Source organism: Strix aluco, chromosome 7, assembly GCF_031877795.1.
Source record: "Strix aluco isolate bStrAlu1 chromosome 7, bStrAlu1.hap1, whole genome shotgun sequence".
Lineage (NCBI taxonomy): Eukaryota > Metazoa > Chordata > Aves > Strigiformes > Strigidae > Strix > Strix aluco.
The window spans coordinates 19,198,653-19,216,303 of record NC_133937.1 but is presented as its reverse complement, the minus strand read 5'-3'; the positions used below and the strand labels follow the sequence as shown (position 1 = coordinate 19,216,303).

The following is a 17,651-nucleotide window of genomic DNA, read 5'->3' as shown; positions in this document are numbered from 1 at the left end:
GGTGATTTCACATATGCGGTTAGTTTCTTATGAAAGAGGAGGAGAGATTTCTAGTTCCAGTCCCTGCCTACCAGTGAATGCAAGCACACAGCTGGTATCTATTCAGGAATGACTGTCTTCAGTCCTTATCTTAGTGATGGAAATTAATTCTGTTGTCCTGATGTGGGTGCAGGCTCCCCTCATGAGCAGAGGCTGAGCATAAAGTAAAACAGCACAAGCTAGTGATGAATTTTAATGTAGATGCTTTATTCAAAAGTCCATCCATTGAAAACAGCAGCCTGGAAAGAGGAAAAGAACTGCTGGCTCCCAAACCTGACCTATGCTCTGCCTCTTCAGTGCTCCCTCTGCCTTCTCTGACCAAAGCCAGACCTTAACTCTGTGCTATCCCCACTGAGCATGATTGGTTTGTTCAAGCCTTTTCCTGACTCACCAGGTTCCATGGGATACAGGCTCACTTTTTGTGGGTGACCCAGCTGGAGTCAGAGCAAGATTAAATCTGGGGTTCTTAACATCTTGTTCTGTTCTCCCTGCCACACAGGTGCTCTGGCAGTCCCATTGCATTGACTCAACCAGGTGTTACAACATCACTGAAGGAAAGTCAGTCCAGTGGTTAGGGTATTCACTTGTGACTTGGTAACAGAATAGGGAGTTAGTCCAGGAGCTCTTAATTCTTTTTACTAGCATGCAGACAGAGGGAAACTAGATTTTAAATCAGGTATGACAGCATTTGATGATTTTGCAGTCATGTTAGGAGTGAGACTAGAATGGAGATGATGAGGTAGTATAATGGTAGCTGGGCTCGTTAAGTAGATGTGTACCCAGTTCTCTCTGAGACGTGTTGGTCTGAGATCAAATATATTGTTAGTTGATGGCGATTGCTCATTTCAGACAGAGGAATAATTCTCTGTAGTATTTTGTAGACCACCACAAGTAGCTTTTGGAAACCAGTGCTCTGTTTGATTTGTTAACTGTTATAATGTGTTAATTAACTTGAATTAATTGAATGAACTTGAGTTCTTAAAAACAGTTATGGTATTTTCCACTACGGTTTCTTCACCAAAACAGATGGTACAAGCTTAGTGGCAAACACTTACATGCTACTAGATATTAATGACTTTATCAAGTCCTGTCTTGAAGGGCTTTGGCACTTTAAGTCACTGCAAAACTGTGAGATGGCCATCTTGGTAAGAATGTGGGACATAGTGCATCTGGAGGGATCCAGTGTTTGGTGAAGTGGCAAGTTGTTTTTCTTACAAGCTCTACTCTGTTGTAGGTGGTAGCATGGATATGCCGGACTCAGAAGAAGGAGTTTACCAGCAGTGTGGAGAAGATGTATACTACTCAGTGGAACAAGATACTTTTCCACAGGAAATGGCTAGCAGACCTCCAGTTCCTGTTCCAAGACCAGAATCCAGCTCTCCACAGCCAGACAATGAGTTATACATCTCCAAAAGTGAGTTGGGTACCAGGCCCTAAACTGTAGACTAGTCAACTGTAGAATGGCCTTGATATGGGCTCCAGTTGCTGAATAAATGCCAAGAAAATCTACACGTTTTTGAGACCCCTGGATTACTTGACTCTGAAGCTGAATTACCTTTGGGATCCAACTTCAGATCTGTTCTTCATTTTCCGCCTACTCTGAAAATGTGGGGATGTTGTATCATGAGGTCTTGGCCTGAGCTTGCTGTTAATGAAAGCAGTAGGATGACAGATCACCCCCAAATGGTATAAACAAATTCAACTAGGAAAGATCCTGATATAAGGACACAATCAAGCTAGTAAATTGAGACATTACTGCTCTGTAATGATATAATTGATTCAGTAGCATTTGTATAGGACATGATTCTATACCTCACTACCTCCCTCTGAGGTGGGGTTTAATTGAAATTGAAGAAAATTGTGTCTTAGTTTGCTAGGGAGTTTTGGAAATCTTGATTATATTTCACAAACATTCTAACAAGAACTACAGTAACATGTAGGAGAGTAATGTCAGTGGCTCCTCCTTCCCCCCATGGCAGGGCTGTAGGGAAAGCATGTCCAGATTTCTCTTAGAGGTGGCTGAGCTAAATTCTTCGAGGTCAATAGAAGGGGAGTTCTACTGTACAACTCCTTATCTTGTTTTCTTCAGTGGACTTAGTAGGGTAACAGAAGCTATAATGCAGTGCAGAATTGTGTATGCTTCCCATATTCATCCTTGCTATTTCTGTCTTCATGAGATGCATTTTTAGTATCTAAAGAGTGTTTGTTTTACAGTTTTTGCACAGAAAGCTCAAAGACCTGAGAATCTCTATGTCCCTAGAGGAAAGGTTAAGAAAGGTAAGTCAGAAGTTCACCCTGAAAATCTTTCCTATAATCCAAAAGCAAATCTGCTGAGGTAGCTTTATTTGTGTGAAATGTGACAGAGTAGTCTGTTTTGCAAGGCTCTGAGGATAATAGTCTTATATGAGTGACCCAACCTTTCTGACCTTTTATAACAGCAGAGTGTGGAGGGTGTACCCTTTTGTCATATACTGTACATATCCCCTGTCTTTGAGTTTATCCTCCATCAGGTTCATGATGATCATTGAAGTCCTTTTTCATGTTGTGACCCATATTATTTCATGGAGTTGATGTCCCACTTTTGATCTTCTGCATACAGCCACTGCCTGTTGATCATTATTTCCTGGGATTTAACCTTTAGTGAACTGCTTGCCATAGATCTGCACACTTCCAAAACTGTGCCCTTATTCTTTCACTTCTTATCCTGTGCACTGTAAGAGTCCAGGAACCACATCTGAGCTTTGATCTCATGTGTCGGGAACTCCTCTTTATGTTGCAAATGAGTTACAAAGAGTAGTTACATCAGTAGGATGAGTTTTCACCTTTCTGTTTCTGGAGTTACACGGCACTGATTACCTAGGAAGAATCTAGCTTTGTGACTGCCAAGGTGAAAGCTCTGTTTTGTGGATTGCTGAGGAGAGAGAGATTTTTGCAGTGAGGAAGCAGAGCACTTTAAGGAGTACATTTTGTGCTGTTCACTTAAATAATATTTTTAAGAACAGAGATTATCCCTGCACACAAGGCTACCTCAGCTGTGCTTTTAGCCCTGACAAATAGCAGGATGGCATAAGGACAAAACACTCTTCTGGTTAGGGGAACATTCAGTCTGTAATACTGATTTTTTTTTTTTTTGGTTTTTTTTTTTTTTGCATCTCTGCTATATCAGGGGTGCTTGAGTTTCTTTGTATTCAGTGATGAGGGCAGATGCCACAATTTCAATAATATTTTTGGTGTTCTTCTCTCTTCAGAGACAATAGTCAGACCTGTAAGGGACCCATCTCAATCAAGCATATATGATCCATTTGCTGGAATGAAAACCCCAGGTCAACGGCAGCTGATTACATTACAGGAGCAAGTGAAAATGGGCATACTCACTGTTGATGAAGCGGTACTTCATTTTAAGGAGTGGCAGCTGAACCAGAAAAAGAGATCAGAATCTTTCCGGTTCCAGCAGGTACAGGCTTATTCCACTGTTTAAGAAATACAGCTGTCTTTCTAGGTATATATCACAAGCTGTTCAGTGTGGGTACACTTCTTTCCTGGTTGGAGCAGGAAGACTGCTAACAGTCCCCCAGCTAGCAGAGTTCTCTCCTGACACAGAGGTGCTGTTCCTGTGCAGCAGCAAGCAGATAGCTATTTTACGGATCTGTTTGTCTGGCAGTGGTATTGTTAGTTTTTGGAGATCTGTACACTGGAATTGGGCCAAATACAGTTGGCTAAATTACCTTTCTAGAGGTCACCTAGCACCTACCTGCTGGCAGGGGACTTCTGTGATGAATATTTAGCTTGTCAGTTCTCATCCATTTCAGATCAGTGAAGACTCAGTGTCGCAGCTGGTGTATTGGCTTTAAAGTCCTATCCTGTAGATGGTCTGATCCCACCCTGGGTGTTTGATGGCTCCAGGAATACCTGTTCTTTGCAGCTGGACAAGGTCTAGCAACAGTCATTAGTGAAAGCACAGTGTTTGGTTGGCTTAGCTGATTTGAGGGAGTCATTGTGTTGGCAGCAGCAAGATAATGACGGGTGGAACTAGCAGTCATAGTCCATTCTCAAGTTAGAGTGGGGCTCCCTCTCTAAAACCACTGCCTGCTTCTTTTGAAACCTTTTGTTCATGCTGCGGCAGTCTGCTCTCACCCCTGAGGTGCTGGTCTCCAGTGTGTGATGCTGTTTTGGGAGCTGTCAGAACAGAACCAAGTCTCAATGGAGACTTTGCTCCCAGTTACATTCCCAGGTGTCCCCTCTTGCTTCAGTGGGGACATCCTGAATTCTTGCTGAATTGTTCCTCAAACTCTGGGATGTGGGGCAGCCTCCTCTGTCCCTGCAGTCAGAATTACCTGTTCATTAGTATAGAAAGGACTGTGCAGTTACTTGATCACGGGTCTTGTTTCCATGCCAGTGTCACAGTGGGAACAGAAAATAGAGGGAGTTCTAAACCAAATGTGCTGCTTATCTGCAACAGACAGTGAGTCTGTGAATTTGACCTTAACATACACTATGAACATCTGAAAAAACTTGGCTTCTGAAAGGCACATGTGGATTTCTGAAGGGAATAGATTAAAACCTGTTGACATGGTTTGGACTTCAGCCAGGTCTAGTAGGCTTTGTTACAGCTTAGTTGCAAAGTGAGCTGAAATATATTGGTATTGTCAGAAAGCTGCTCATCCTCCTCTGTCCAAAACCCTGACAAAAGAATATCTTGTGATGTTTCTAGGAAAATCTGAAGCGGCTACGAGACAGCATAACCAGGAGACAAATGGAGAAGCAAAAAAAAGACAAAAGTGCAGGTAACAGTCTCTGATTCTGACATTCTCTGTTAATGAAGCAGCTAACAATATTAGTAGGCTCTTCTGGCAGAAATGTCTCTGTGTGTATTGTAGTTATGTGATATTTTAATATTCACATCTGTGTGCCTGTTGGCTAAAACATAGGGAAGTTGCTTTACTCCTCAATTTCCCAGACTGAGGAAAGGATGCCCACATCTGTGGAGTGAATCTTGATTTATTCATGTACAGTTATGATTGCCCTTATGTGATTGTGTTTAACTTTGTTCTTGGGTGCAAAGCTGTCTCTCGGAGGCTATACTTTATGGCATAGACCCTTCTGAGCTGTTTGTTTTCCCTTCCAGATTTGGAAATTACAGTACCCATTCGACATTCTCATAATACTTCGGGGAAGCCAGAATGTGGAATATATGAATACACCCCCAGGAAAAACGTTTTCCCACCAAAAAGGGAGTTTAAGCGAGGAGACTGGAAAACAGAAAGCACATCCAGCACAACAAGTAAGCAAACCCTGAGTGTCACCCTCTCTACAGGAAAGCTGGATGGAAAACACTTTGTCCAGCCTGACCCTGAAGTCAGTTCAGGGGACAGGACTTCTGTTCCTGAATCCCAGTACTGACACCGCCACCCCAAACCCTGCGTGCCTCAGGCTGGCTGTTCTCAAAACTGTAAAAGCAGCTCTAGGTACATCAGATGTTTGGGCATCTTGTGTCTGCATCTCTGCAGAAGGAGAACCTGAAAGCTGAAAGATTCCCTTGAGCCTTCTCAGGGAAGGCGTATCACCTGTCTTCAGTTCTTTAAAGTAGATGTCAGCTGCTCTCGTAGAAAAAAGGATGCTCCCTTGCTGTGACTCTCAGCAGGCCACATGCTCTTCTGCTCTGAAGGGCACAGTTATATTGCAGACTGGGATCCAGTCTCTATATGTCATTTACCAATCTCTACATATCTACAGTATCAACTGCTGTAGATAAAGGACAGCATTTTTCATTATTAACTGGGGGACTTCTTGAGTGATTTGGACAGTCTGCACATTTTTGCTATCGTTGGTTTTTATTAGCTTTAATTTGTGCAAATTAAATCTCTGCATTCTTGCTGTTACTGCAGACTGAGCAATTCTTTTAGAAACCATTAAGATCATTTTGGTCTTCTGAAAGGAAAACTGAGTCCCGGTGAGGTTACTACCTTTGTGGCTTTTGGCAAGATATAGCTGGTACACAGCCAGAGTGGGTGCCAGAGGCAGCTCACTGAGCCAGTAACTTGCATATAAAAAGTTGTGAGAGCAATGTTAACGAGCCTGCAGAGTTCACTGTGTGCAGATTGGCTCTCTTTCCCATGGCATGATTGTGAGAACGGACCCTAACACACTATTTAGCACTCTTAAGTGCTACTGTTTGTACCACCTGATAATGAATGTTACCTCACCAAGGCTAGGGAGGGACTGCATCTTATGAGAAAACCTCTCTAGCCTCCATTTCAGCGTATAGGTTTCTGAACATTAGTGTTCCAGTATTGCATAGCCCTATAGAACATTATGTATTTATGACTGAAACCAGCCATAGCAGTGTAGGATAAGTTTGTAAGTTGCTGTCACCTTCAGAGATGGCATGACTGATTGCAAAAACATTCCCTACTCTGAGTCCATGAAAGTTAAATGGGTTTGCATAAATGGTTGCTGAAGGTTGTTTGAACAAACTTGTCATTTTTAGCTGTGAAATAGCCTAGGAAGCATTCCTGTGATGAGTAAGGATTGTTGTGAGAGGATGTGAATAACCTCTCAAGCAGCCAGTTACTCCAGGAATGAATGTGTGACAGTGCTCAGAGCCATCTACCTCCACGCAGTTGTTAAGGACATAGGGACTGATAATTTAAATTTATATAAATGTTGGGTGTGTAACACTTTGAAAATATTTACCTGACTTGACAGCTGATATTGGCACTGGATCCTTTCAATTAAATTATGGTTGTGAGTATTTAACCAGAAGCCTGGACCTAGACAGGGTAGAAATCTGCTAGAAAGAAAGCAAAACTGAATGGTTTGGCCCTGTGGTCTGTGTTATATGAAATGCCATTGTTTGGATCCTGAACATGTGAAAAATAACAGTGGAAATAAATTAATCTAAATAAACATTAAATGATGTGTGCAAGAGGTAAGCATGAGGTTAGGAGTCCTGAGTTAGTGATTTGCAGTTAAATCACCAGGATTTAGTAATAAGTTCGTTTTCTCTTGCTTACTCACTCCAGGTAGTGCAAGTAACCGCTCCAGTACTCGGAGCATATTGAGTGTCAGCAGTGGGATGGAAGGCGACAGTGAGGTAAGCTCTCACCTCTGCTATATACTGGTCCACTGTTCTTAAGTATACGGCTTTCTTTTCATGCAAACGAAAAGGAGCTCAGGGATGGCATTGCATTTGCAGAAATAGCAAAATGGCACCTTCTGTTGTTGAAGCTAACAAGAACCAAATTCTGCTGGTCTGTAACCTCTTTTCTTCATTTTGTAGGACAATGAAGTCCCAGAAACAACTAGAAGCCGCAGCCCAGTTGCCCACCAAGCAGAGAGGCTGCCTTTCCCAGAAAGGCCTCCCAGAGTGCCTCCTCGAGGTGCAAGCAGGTAAAACTAAAATGCAGCTCAAACATGAGCTTTCAGTGAATCAACGTGGAAGCCTTGGACAGAAAGCAAGGCAGGAAGCCAATGTACCTTTCAACAAAATCTACCAGACTATTATCTATAAACACACACTGTTAGGAATTGTAAGATGCTTGTTTCTCACCTGTAATACTTGGTGGAATTGTTTTCCTAGTTGGTAACATGCCTATTGCAAGGCTGTTACTGTGGTTCACCCACTGCAAGGGGCAGTGCTATTGAAGCACACAACACTTGCCATAATAAGACTGACCCAGGTGGCGTAACATCCTGCCACTGGCAGAGATTTAGTACCCAATCCTCCTGAGAAGATCCTCTTGGAAAATACAAAGTGTAGTGCAGAGGGAATTCCCTTTTGGCATCCCCTTGAACTTTTTTGCTTTTTACAAATTTTAGATCTCTCCAAAGCACACTTGTTTACATGTATGATTGGCCTCAAAGTAAGAACTGCACTGGTTTTATCGAAGATATTGAGAGGTTTTGCTTTGATTTAATCAGACCACCACAATCTTAAGTAACTTGTGAACATTCCTTTAGTCCAACCAGTCTATAAAGTCCAGACCATAGGAGCTTATCTAAGTACAGATGCTAACAAAATTCTCCAACTCTTAAAATATTAATTAGTAATGTGTGAGTGCAGTAAGTTCTGTATGTTGTCTTGGCTCTGGCAAGAATATAGATAGAATTTATCTGTAGTTAGTTTGAAAAAAAAATTTTGAGTCTTTTGATCTCTTCCTATTGCTCTTCATCTAATTTTCAGGAGAAAGCTACTATACTATCAAAGTTTTACTTCAACCAAGTATCATGGCATCTCTTTCCAGTAATAGTAGAATTATTGCAGCTGAAGAGCAGAATAAATATCCTGGACAGGAACAGGGCTCTGGCACATTGGCATCTGCTCTGTTGCTGAATCACTGATAGCATATTTTTCTTCTTGTATGACTATTGTTTGTACAGGATTCTTAGATACGATGTTATTGCATGCAATGTGTTGTTCCAGAACTCTATTTAGAATTTTTTTTAATGCATATGTATTCTCTTTTTATAGGCCTGTAAGCTGTGAAAGCTTTTATCCTCCACCTGTGCCCCCAAGAGGTCGCTGAATTTCTCAACATCTGTGGAATATGAGATTTTTCTGTTTGTATGTGTGTTTGTACAGATATTTTTGGGTTGTCTTAAATTATTTATGAGTGGGAGACAAATGTTTTCTTCCCCTTCCTCCTCCCTAAAGCTCTGGTGACTTTTCCCGTGATTTTCACTGAAACTTCTTGGCCTTCCGTAACTTTTTTGCTTGGAAGAATTTTGGTGCTTTGGGACTTCAAGAAAAAGTATCATGGTTGGGAAGGAGAACACTGATGTGTGTCTTAGCACCCCTGCACCAACATAAAGTTTCCCTTTGACCAAGAAAGAACACGTGTCCTTTTAGAAACTAAATCCTGATAAGCATTGTTACCAAAACCCTCAATACAACCAACCTACAAGGGCTTGACTGGAAAACATGCTTCAAAAAGTAAGGAAAATAAGTTGTTTGAAGAACACTCATTACAGCAGGAGCAGGTGAAGGTACTGCTGTTTGGTATAACATTTTGGGTATGGACATACTGATCTTTCAGGTCAGTAGAATCTCCCTCCAGCAATCATTAAACAATGGGAGGATGAGAAGTTTTCTTTATTCAAGAATGTATTTTGCATACAGCCTTGAAAATGGCTTTCCCTTTCCCCTTCACTCCCTGAAGAGGACAGACATTAACAAGGTGTTGAGTGTGCTGCATTTACCGTGAAAATTCCCAAGACATCTGGTAAGGGACCTGCTGTATCACAAAACAACTGTACTTAAACCGTTTTTGGGGAGTGGGTGGGCATGTTGTTACTTGAAATGACACGACTGACCTCTCAAATTAGAGGAAGGAATTGGCCGCAATGCTGTTTCTGTATCTCTTACATGTTTCACTATAGAAGCAATATAAAGGCGTTTCACTTCATGCTCTGGAATAGTATAGCAAGTCTCCAATTATAAATGCACACACCTCACAAATACCAGCTGTGTAGTTGGCCCGCTGCAGTAGAAACAGGCAGCCTGGGGACTGGACTCTTCTTGCTCTATTCTTCCTTTCTAGCAATGTGAATCTGCAACAGCTGTATCCAGCCTTTTTTCTGCCTGAGGGCTTACAAATTTAAGGAGAGCTTCCTGGTTTGGCTCTCTGTGTACCAAATGTAGAAAGCATGTAAAGCAGACTTGAACGATCGAAGTGATGCCATCCAGAGGGACCTGGACAGGCTTGAGAGGTGGGCCCATGTAAACTTCATGAAGTTCAACAAGGCCAAGTGCAAGGTCCTGCACATGGGTCAGTGCAATCCCAAGCACAGATACAGGCTGGGCGAGGAGTGGATTGAGAGCAGCCCCACCCGCAGAGAAGGACTTGGGGGTACTAGTGGATGGAAAAATGACTGTGAGCCAGCAATGTGTGCTCACAGCCCAGAAAGCCAACCATGTCCTGCGCTGCATCAAGAGAAGTGTGGCCAGCAGGTCGAGGGAGGGGATTCTCCCCCTCCACTCTGCTGTCATGAGACCCTACCTGCAGTGCTGTGTCCAACTCTGGGGTCCCCAACATAAGAAGGACAGAGACCTGTTGAAGCAGGTCCAGAGGAGGGACATGAAGATGATCGGGGGCTGCAGCCACCTCCCTTATGAGGACAGGCTGAGAGAGTTGGGGTTGTTCAGCCTGGAGAAGAGCAGGCTCGGGGGAGACCTTATAGCGGCCTTCCAGTACTTAAAGGGGGCTACAGGAAAGATGGGGAGGGACTCTTTATCAGGGAGTGTAGTGACAGGGTTAGGGGTAACGATTTTAAACTGAAAGGGGGTAGATTGGATAGAAGGAAGAAATTCTTTACTGTGAGGGTGGTGAGACACTGGTACAGGTTGCCCAGAGCAGTTGTGGCTGCCCCCTCCCTGGCAGTGTTCAAGGCCAGTTTGGACGGGGCTTTGAGCAACCTGATCTAGTGGAAGGTGTCCCTGCCCATGGCAGAGGGGTTGAAACTATATGATCTTTAAGGTCCCTTCCAACCCAAACAAGTCTATGATTATTCCAGGTCTTGCAATTTTCTGTGCATATCCTGGCCCTTGGGGGACAAGTGTAGGGGTCTGGTTGTCCATGAGTGATGCAGATGGGAATTCTGCAAGGTAACATTCAGGGTAGAGAATTCAGCATCGTTACTTACTTGGTTTTCAAGCCCTCTTCCAGCCCTGAGGGAGACACAGATACATCTGTATCTGGTGATCCCTCAGGTACAGGTAGGACAAGTAAAGCTTCTGTTCCCTCATGTATGCTCCCCTTAATCTGTAAGTGAGCAGGTGATAGAGTTGTAGCTCCTTTCCCTTTCAGGGTGGCAAAGCCAATGTGCAGAGCTGCAGGAGTGACAGACGGCGACTGTGACTCAGCCAGCACTGAATGAAGGTGGAGAAGCCCCTGATGCTCTCAGGCATATAGGCATAAACTAAATATTATCAACTCATTAAACTGATAGGGTATGACTCCACATGCAGTTCATATAGCCTCTCCTTTTGATGATAGAGGGATGCAGGTGTTGTGCTGCAGGCCTATAGCTACAGAGGTGACCTTTTTTTATCTTTTTTTTTTTTTTCTTCATTTTTAAAGGACTTCAGTGCCTTTCCCAATAACTTTGGCACTAAAGGCTCTCACTGACACTTTGCTCTTTGTTCACAGTAGCCAGGGGAATGGTGAGGTGGGAGCTGCCTTCCTGTGCTGCTCTTGGAACAGAACAAAGTTCCCAGCACTATCAGTCAAATTGAAAGCAGGGAAGGGAATTTTGGTGCTGAAATGAGGAAAATGGTAGCATGGATAAGTGAAGGAAACAGGGATAAAAGAAATAAAAGGGGAAATTCAACAGCTTGTCTTCAGCTGTCACACATGCTTTGGTTTGCACACAGCTCCCTGGTTTTGCTTAAAAGTTCCCCATCTCCTTAGTGCTGGCTGCAGCTGTGCTCCAGAGCTTGGAGCTGTGATGTGGTAAAAGGGATTTATCTGCTTCCACATCTGCCAGGCACAACATAAGGTAGAAATGTAGGATGTGGGGAAAACTGTAACAAGGCAGGAAGAGAAGAGCAAAATATGAAAGTGTGTCATGCAGAAGATTTCCTTTCACAGCTGTTGGACTGAAGCAGCCCAGGGATCCATCTTCCCCAGCTAATTTTTAATTCCACACTCCCTGCATGCAATAGCCAAATGTCTTCTGTGGGAGGACTTTATCTGAACTGTATCTGAGCATTTGCCTTTGCACAATCCTAATAACATGGCTGCAAACTGGGATTTTTATTGCTAGTACTGCAGTTAGATGGTTTATATCTGAATTGCTGACAAGTAGTTCATAAGTAGCCTTTCAGTCCCTCTCCTGTTGGCAGCTTAGATACTTCCTTAGTCTGACCTGACCTGTCATACAAAAACAATGCTAGTGGGGCTCTGGTTTGGAGGAGAGCTGGGATAGGTGGGGCTGAGAAATAAATGCAGTTTGTTCAGGCCCCTTCTGTACTGTGTAGGGGGAGAAATTTGAAGATGCAACTGTAGTCTCAGGCATTCCTATCTTACTTTCTTTTTGTAACTTCTCCTGGATTAGTTAGGGATCTCACTGACCAGCAATCACAGCAAAACTGTCACCCTATCAAGGAGAAAAGGAACAGCACTAACATGGCTTTACTGTTAAATGTAGGTGAGCAATTGGCATGCAGGCATGACTTCCAAGTATCTTGCAGGCCAGCAGAGATGCACCTTCGTGGCCGCAAAAATGTGTGTTCCACATTGGTTTCACTTAATTGCTTTAAGCCTCTTATGGCTCAATGTATGGAGTCATTGAATCCGTAGACTCCATTTGTGCTGGCGAGCATGTGGTGTGTATTTGCTTCCACCCAAGATAAGAAGTGCACTAAAACTGAAGCTCAGAAGAGACCGGAGAAGAAAACTGCATGCAACCAGATTGTTCATTACTCAAGAATATGCTTGGGGGGGTAGAGTGGGAATGAGTGGGAATGAATTTCTGCTGAACATTAGAGCTCAAGGACTGAACAGATGATAAAATTGCTGGTAAAAGTAAATGGCGTGGCCACCTGTAGGGGCATCAACCCATCCACCAAGCTCAAGTGGCAGCTGGCTGGCCCAGGGAAAGTGTTTGCTCTTTGTACAGCATGCCACACAAAACCCGCTGCAGCAGATGGCTCTGGCTGGCCCTGTTGTTGACCAAGAGACTTAAGTACTGAATAAACTGAAGATGCTGAAGCCTTCCCTCTCTGTCTCTCAAGGATAAGCTACTCTGTTTTGGACTGAGATGCAACAACTAGAAAGAAACATATGGTGTTATCAAAGCTGTCCAGTTTGTCTTTTTTTTTTTTTTTTTTAATATGAACAGGGCTTTTGGATGGGTTTTGACAATTATCTTCTCTCTACAGGGACCTTGTGTCTACTGAACTAGGCAGGAGATTGCAAACATACTACCTGGAAAAGGCTTCATATAAATGTAGCTTGCTAACATATGTTTGGGGAGGGTCGATTCAATGCGTAAGACCACAAGGACCAAAAGTTTTTAGTATAGGTATGGTGGTCAGTGGTAAACAGGGAAATTTGTTTTCGCATTATTCCTGCAAAGCATGGGTGGCGTGTGATGGCATGGAGCAGCTCCTTGCATTCAGCTCATGTCCTTCACTGTCTATTTATGTGTTGGCTTGTGCAATATTTGGTAAGATGGTATAGCCCCTATTTTTTAATATTATGCCTGATAGCCTTTGAAAATTGTTTATGTATTTGTTCAGGTTAAAAATTGTCTGATCAATGAACATTTAATTCTATGAGCATTTTGGCTAGGTTTTTTTCACTTTGGACTTCTAGCTTGACAGTTCCAAGTTCACACAGAGGCTTCATCTGACAGAAGCTTACTGTCCGGTAGGTTTGGGTGCCACTGTGCCGCCCCAGTACCTTCCGCCAGACAGGGGTGGCCTTTTGCACTTCAGTGCTCATGAGTTTCTTCTGCTTGTGCAAGTGGTGTGGAAAACGGGGCCACTTATTTTTGCGGGTACTTGCCTACAGCCCTATGTCACGTTGTTCTCAAATAATTTTAGACTATTTCATTGATATGTTATGATTTTATGAATTATAAAACAATTCCATCAATTAAAAAATAACTGAGCTTCAACACGCTCACGCTGAAAGCCGCAGTGTCCTAAAGGGCCGCGGTGCCGGGCATTTCAGGTCCCGGCTGCCCGCCCTTTGTTCCCGCGGCCCCACCTGCCGCCCTCCGCGGGGGAAGCCCCGAGGGCGAGGCTGGGCCCCCCTTCCCCGTGGCGGCGGCCGGGCCCCGTGCAGCGCTCCGGCGCTCGGTTTGGCTCCTGGCGGCCGCCGTAGGCGCCGCGCTTCGCGCTTCCGGTGTGCGGCCGGATGACGTGGCCGGGCGGAGCGGAAGTGGCGTCGCAGGTCGGCGTTGGCGGCGGGGCGCGGGCCGGCTCCGCGGCGGGGCCTGCTGCGTGCGCGGGGACGCCGAGGCCCGAGATGGCGGCGCCCGGGCTGCAGCTCTGCGCGGCCGCCGCGCTGCTCCTCCTCCTCCTGTGCCTGCCGCTGCGCGCCCGCGCCGACGAGCACGAGCATACGGTGAGGCGGGTCCCGGCCTCCCCCGGGGGCGCCGCGGCGCTCGGGCCGAAGCCCTAGCCTCCCCGCCCGCGGGCCCTGCTGCCGCCGAGGGGCGGGGGGGTGCCCGCCGCGGCCTGGAGAGCGCGGCCCGCCGGGCGGGCGGGGCCGAGCGGAGTGGGGAGCGACGGGCCGCGGCCTTGGGGGAAGCGGGCGCGGCGGGCGGCGGCCGCCCTGGCGGCAAGCGGGTGGCTCCCGCCCCGCGGGGCTTCCTTCTCGTTCTCTCCGCTGCTCGGGTTATTCTGACCGCGCGGGCCGAGTTTATACGGGATCAGGTCCTGCTCTCTTTAATTCGGTGTGAGCGGGACGCTCGGGTGCGGGCTGCCGGCGTTTTCTGATCCGGTTTGGACATCCTTGTGCTAGCCGTTAGCGTGGCAGCCGTGCGGCCGGGTGCGGTAGCGCTAACTACCGTGCGTCCCACCTTTTCCTGGAGCAGATAAAGGCCTCGGCAGGTACGCGTGCTTTGTTTAAAGAGGGCTGCCTTGCTGTTTGACTTGCCCTCTGAGGGAATTGTCTTTTCTTCCGGGAGGGTGTTTGCTTCCGAACAACAGCCCGAGCCGCTGCGCGGTTCGGCGCTGCCTGCGCGGTGACAGCCCCGTGGGGACACGCTGCAGCGTGACAGCTCGCTTCTGGGAGAGGGAGGCACAGCGCGGCTCTGGGCTGAGCCCTGAGAGCGGGACAGGGGGCTCTCGGACTTGGGACAGTGGCACGGACGCCTAAGAAAAACGGATGCATAAAACACCCCTGACTCGAGCGCTCACTTATTGGTATGAGAATAGTTTTTCTAAAACGCTTACAATATCATCCGAAAAGAATCTCTAGGAAGTAAGTACCAGCACTTCATCAGTTTCTGATTTTGCATCGGAGTATTGTTTCCCGTGGCTTTGGGTGTGGGAGGGTGGAAGTCTGTGTGGTGAGCTGAGATGTGATTTTGGAACAAGACTTTGCTGAAAACCATCCCTGTTTCCTCACAAGTGGTGTGGCTTAGAGTGTGGCTGTGATTAAACACAGTGTCTGTCTGTCAGAACTTTTGTGCTCTTGGGTAGCCTGGCTCAGTTTCTTAACATCACTTTCTTTAGGTGTAGCATTGTAAGCTTAATGAGTGTTTTTAATAAAACAGATAAATAGCATTGATAGTTTTTGTATAAGCAGTAGTTAATTAGTTGCCTAGTTCCATGCAATTGTGAGACTTGAAAACTGTTTAGGATTGTCTTTATTTTTAAAAGGTAGTGGGATTTATCAGTGCTGCAGTTAACAACAGAAAAGCTAATACTGAATACTCTCAAGGAGCAGATATTCTTTGAGCTAGCTTAGGTCCCAGTTTTGTTGCTGAACCTGTGCTTTAGGATCACATTTCTGCTGAGGTGAGATGGTTTTCGGCATAGCACTGTGTTTATTTTAAAGGCTGTTTGACTTGAGGGATTCCTACTTTTTCATTTAATATTGGTAGTCTTCTGGGAAAAAAAGAATTTCATAAAGCTGTCATTGAATTTATTTATTTTTGAGCTCTCCCTTCAAAAGTGAATTCTGATGGGTTTTACATCTTCTGAATGATTACTTAAACAATTCCTAATGGAAATCACAGAGTCCTTTTGAAGGCTTGTTTTTTCATCTAAATTACTCAACTCTTGAAGATTATAACTCTGTCGCTTGTTTTAGTATTCTCGTTCACACGGTGTCCAGTTTAGTAACATCATGTGATAGGTTAGGAATAGTTGATGTAGGAAGACCGTTACCTTTTTTTGGAAGGCTGTCTCCTTGCTTAGATATTTTGATACTTTAATATTGGACAGGAGGTTGGAGTGGAAACATTAATAGCATGAATGAAACATGAACAGGGTTTTGTAGTAGTACACTAATTTTGAGATTAAGAACCTGAAGGACATGTTTCCTAAATACTGCATTTTAATGAATTTCAGTTTGAATATGATTGCAGTTGGACAATTAATCTTTTCTATAACCAAAGTGTTTTATTACATTTTGGAGACTCTGCTTGCTTTTGGGGAAGTGGAGGGGAAATAGTAATATACTGATTCAGGACTCGGTAACTTCAAAATGTAAATTTTCACTAACTTTAAGACTTGAGTCCTATTGGTAGGACACCATTATGCGTTGCCATTTCCCTACTAATGCTTTAGAGTGCTATTTCTTGTGCCTAAGCACTTGTTCATATCTAGGTGAAGGTGTGTTGTTACATCTTGCCACAGTTTACTTCTAACTGCCTCTGTACAGGGCCTTATCTGTATTGACCATGCTGAACATTTAGAAGTACTGACTTAAGTATTTAATGCTCTGTGTTAGTAGGTTAATTTTTAAATTCCTTTACTGTTGCTGTAATACATAACAGTATATGATATTATTATAGCACATGATACACAGGTGTGCTATCATATGTATTTTTTTGTATTAATATAAATTGGCTGTTAATGTTTTGTATGTGTCCTTTATTTTATAACTGTAGGACTGCATAATCAAATATAGAAGGTAATTGCGAGAGGACTCTGCATGAAGCTCTAGGACTATAAGTGCTAGTGTTTCTGGAGAAACTAGGTATGAATAGCTTAATTGGATCAACAGCCAAATCCTGTATCTTAAATTTGAATTAGTCTTTAAAAACAGTGTCTGTATTTCTTTAGGGGAAGAGTACTGTAAATACAATTATAAGATAAAGACTTGAGTATTTAAAATCAATAGTAAGTAAGAGAAATTGGCATTTGACATGGCATTTAAAATCTATTATCAAAAGACAGTGCAGCAGCGTAACTTCAGACCTCAAAGGAACAATTTATCAGAAGCTAACTGAAAACTTATCTGCTGATGCTTTAATTTATTTTCATGCTTCAGAGTGTGTCATGTACCTGCTTTTTGCCTGTATTCCGATAGTTGCACCATCTTTTGACAGTTGGCCTTTTACTTGTGGAAGTGATAGTATAGATGAGATATTGGTGGCCTTATCACAATATCTGCTGATCCTGCAGAAGCAAGGTTGGTGGGCTTCTGCCTGGCCTTTGCTTTCACATCTTCTGTTGCTAGACTTGGAGCTGATGATAAATAGTCAAACCATTAAAAGATTCTGAAATATCCTGGGGTTCTTGTTGCGGGTGAATGGTCTAAGGAGTAGGTAGCATTTTAATTTTAACACTGCTTCAATTTAATTATCAGTGCTCTGTAAGCATGGAAGTACATGACAAACACTGAAAAATAAACAAAACCCAGCCTATACTGTGTAGAAAAATTCCTAATTTATAATGATTGAGAAAAGCATTTTTGTTTGACTTGCAGCTTGATAAAGTATGCTAAAGCCTTGAGCCTGTAAAGCTTGTTTAAAATTAATACATAAAATGATGACATTTGTATAATATCTGTAAATTGTCAGTTAGAGAAACACTGTAGAAGACATTTCAGTGCATGTAAAATACCTCTTTGCATACAAAGTTGTGTGCAGGCGAGCAGCCTGATTCCTCTTTGAAGTTCTCGGGGTTCCATTTTGAAGAGGTGAAATAA

At 44.0% G+C, this 17,651-nt stretch overlaps 2 protein-coding genes across 4 annotated transcripts in view; both read left to right on the top strand.

Annotated features, from left to right (window-relative positions):
* Positions 1-9,453, top strand: part of PIK3AP1 (phosphoinositide-3-kinase adaptor protein 1) — a 44,863-nt gene extending 35,410 nt beyond the window's left edge. For both annotated transcript variants that reach the window (XM_074830758.1, XM_074830759.1), the window contains 8 exons: positions 1,274-1,453; positions 2,254-2,316; positions 3,288-3,493; positions 4,751-4,823; positions 5,165-5,320; positions 7,062-7,132; positions 7,319-7,428; positions 8,510-9,453. In XM_074830758.1, the coding sequence (XP_074686859.1) occupies positions 1,274-1,453; positions 2,254-2,316; positions 3,288-3,493; positions 4,751-4,823; positions 5,165-5,320; positions 7,062-7,132; positions 7,319-7,428; positions 8,510-8,564 (914 nt within the window). In that variant the 3' untranslated portion in view covers positions 8,565-9,453. The remainder of the gene's footprint in view (positions 1-1,273; positions 1,454-2,253; positions 2,317-3,287; positions 3,494-4,750; positions 4,824-5,164; positions 5,321-7,061; positions 7,133-7,318; positions 7,429-8,509) is intronic.
* A 4,448-nt stretch (positions 9,454-13,901) lies between these two features.
* The window catches only part of TM9SF3 (transmembrane 9 superfamily member 3), a 53,060-nt gene continuing 49,310 nt past the window's right edge, over positions 13,902-17,651 (top strand). Inside the window, exon 1 of one of the 2 annotated variants that reach the window (XM_074830756.1) lies at positions 13,902-14,111. In XM_074830756.1, the coding sequence (XP_074686857.1) occupies positions 13,902-14,111 (210 nt within the window). Of the gene's footprint in view, positions 14,112-14,470; positions 14,600-17,651 lie in introns of those variants that run through there. The other variant, XM_074830757.1, reaches the window with a different exon arrangement.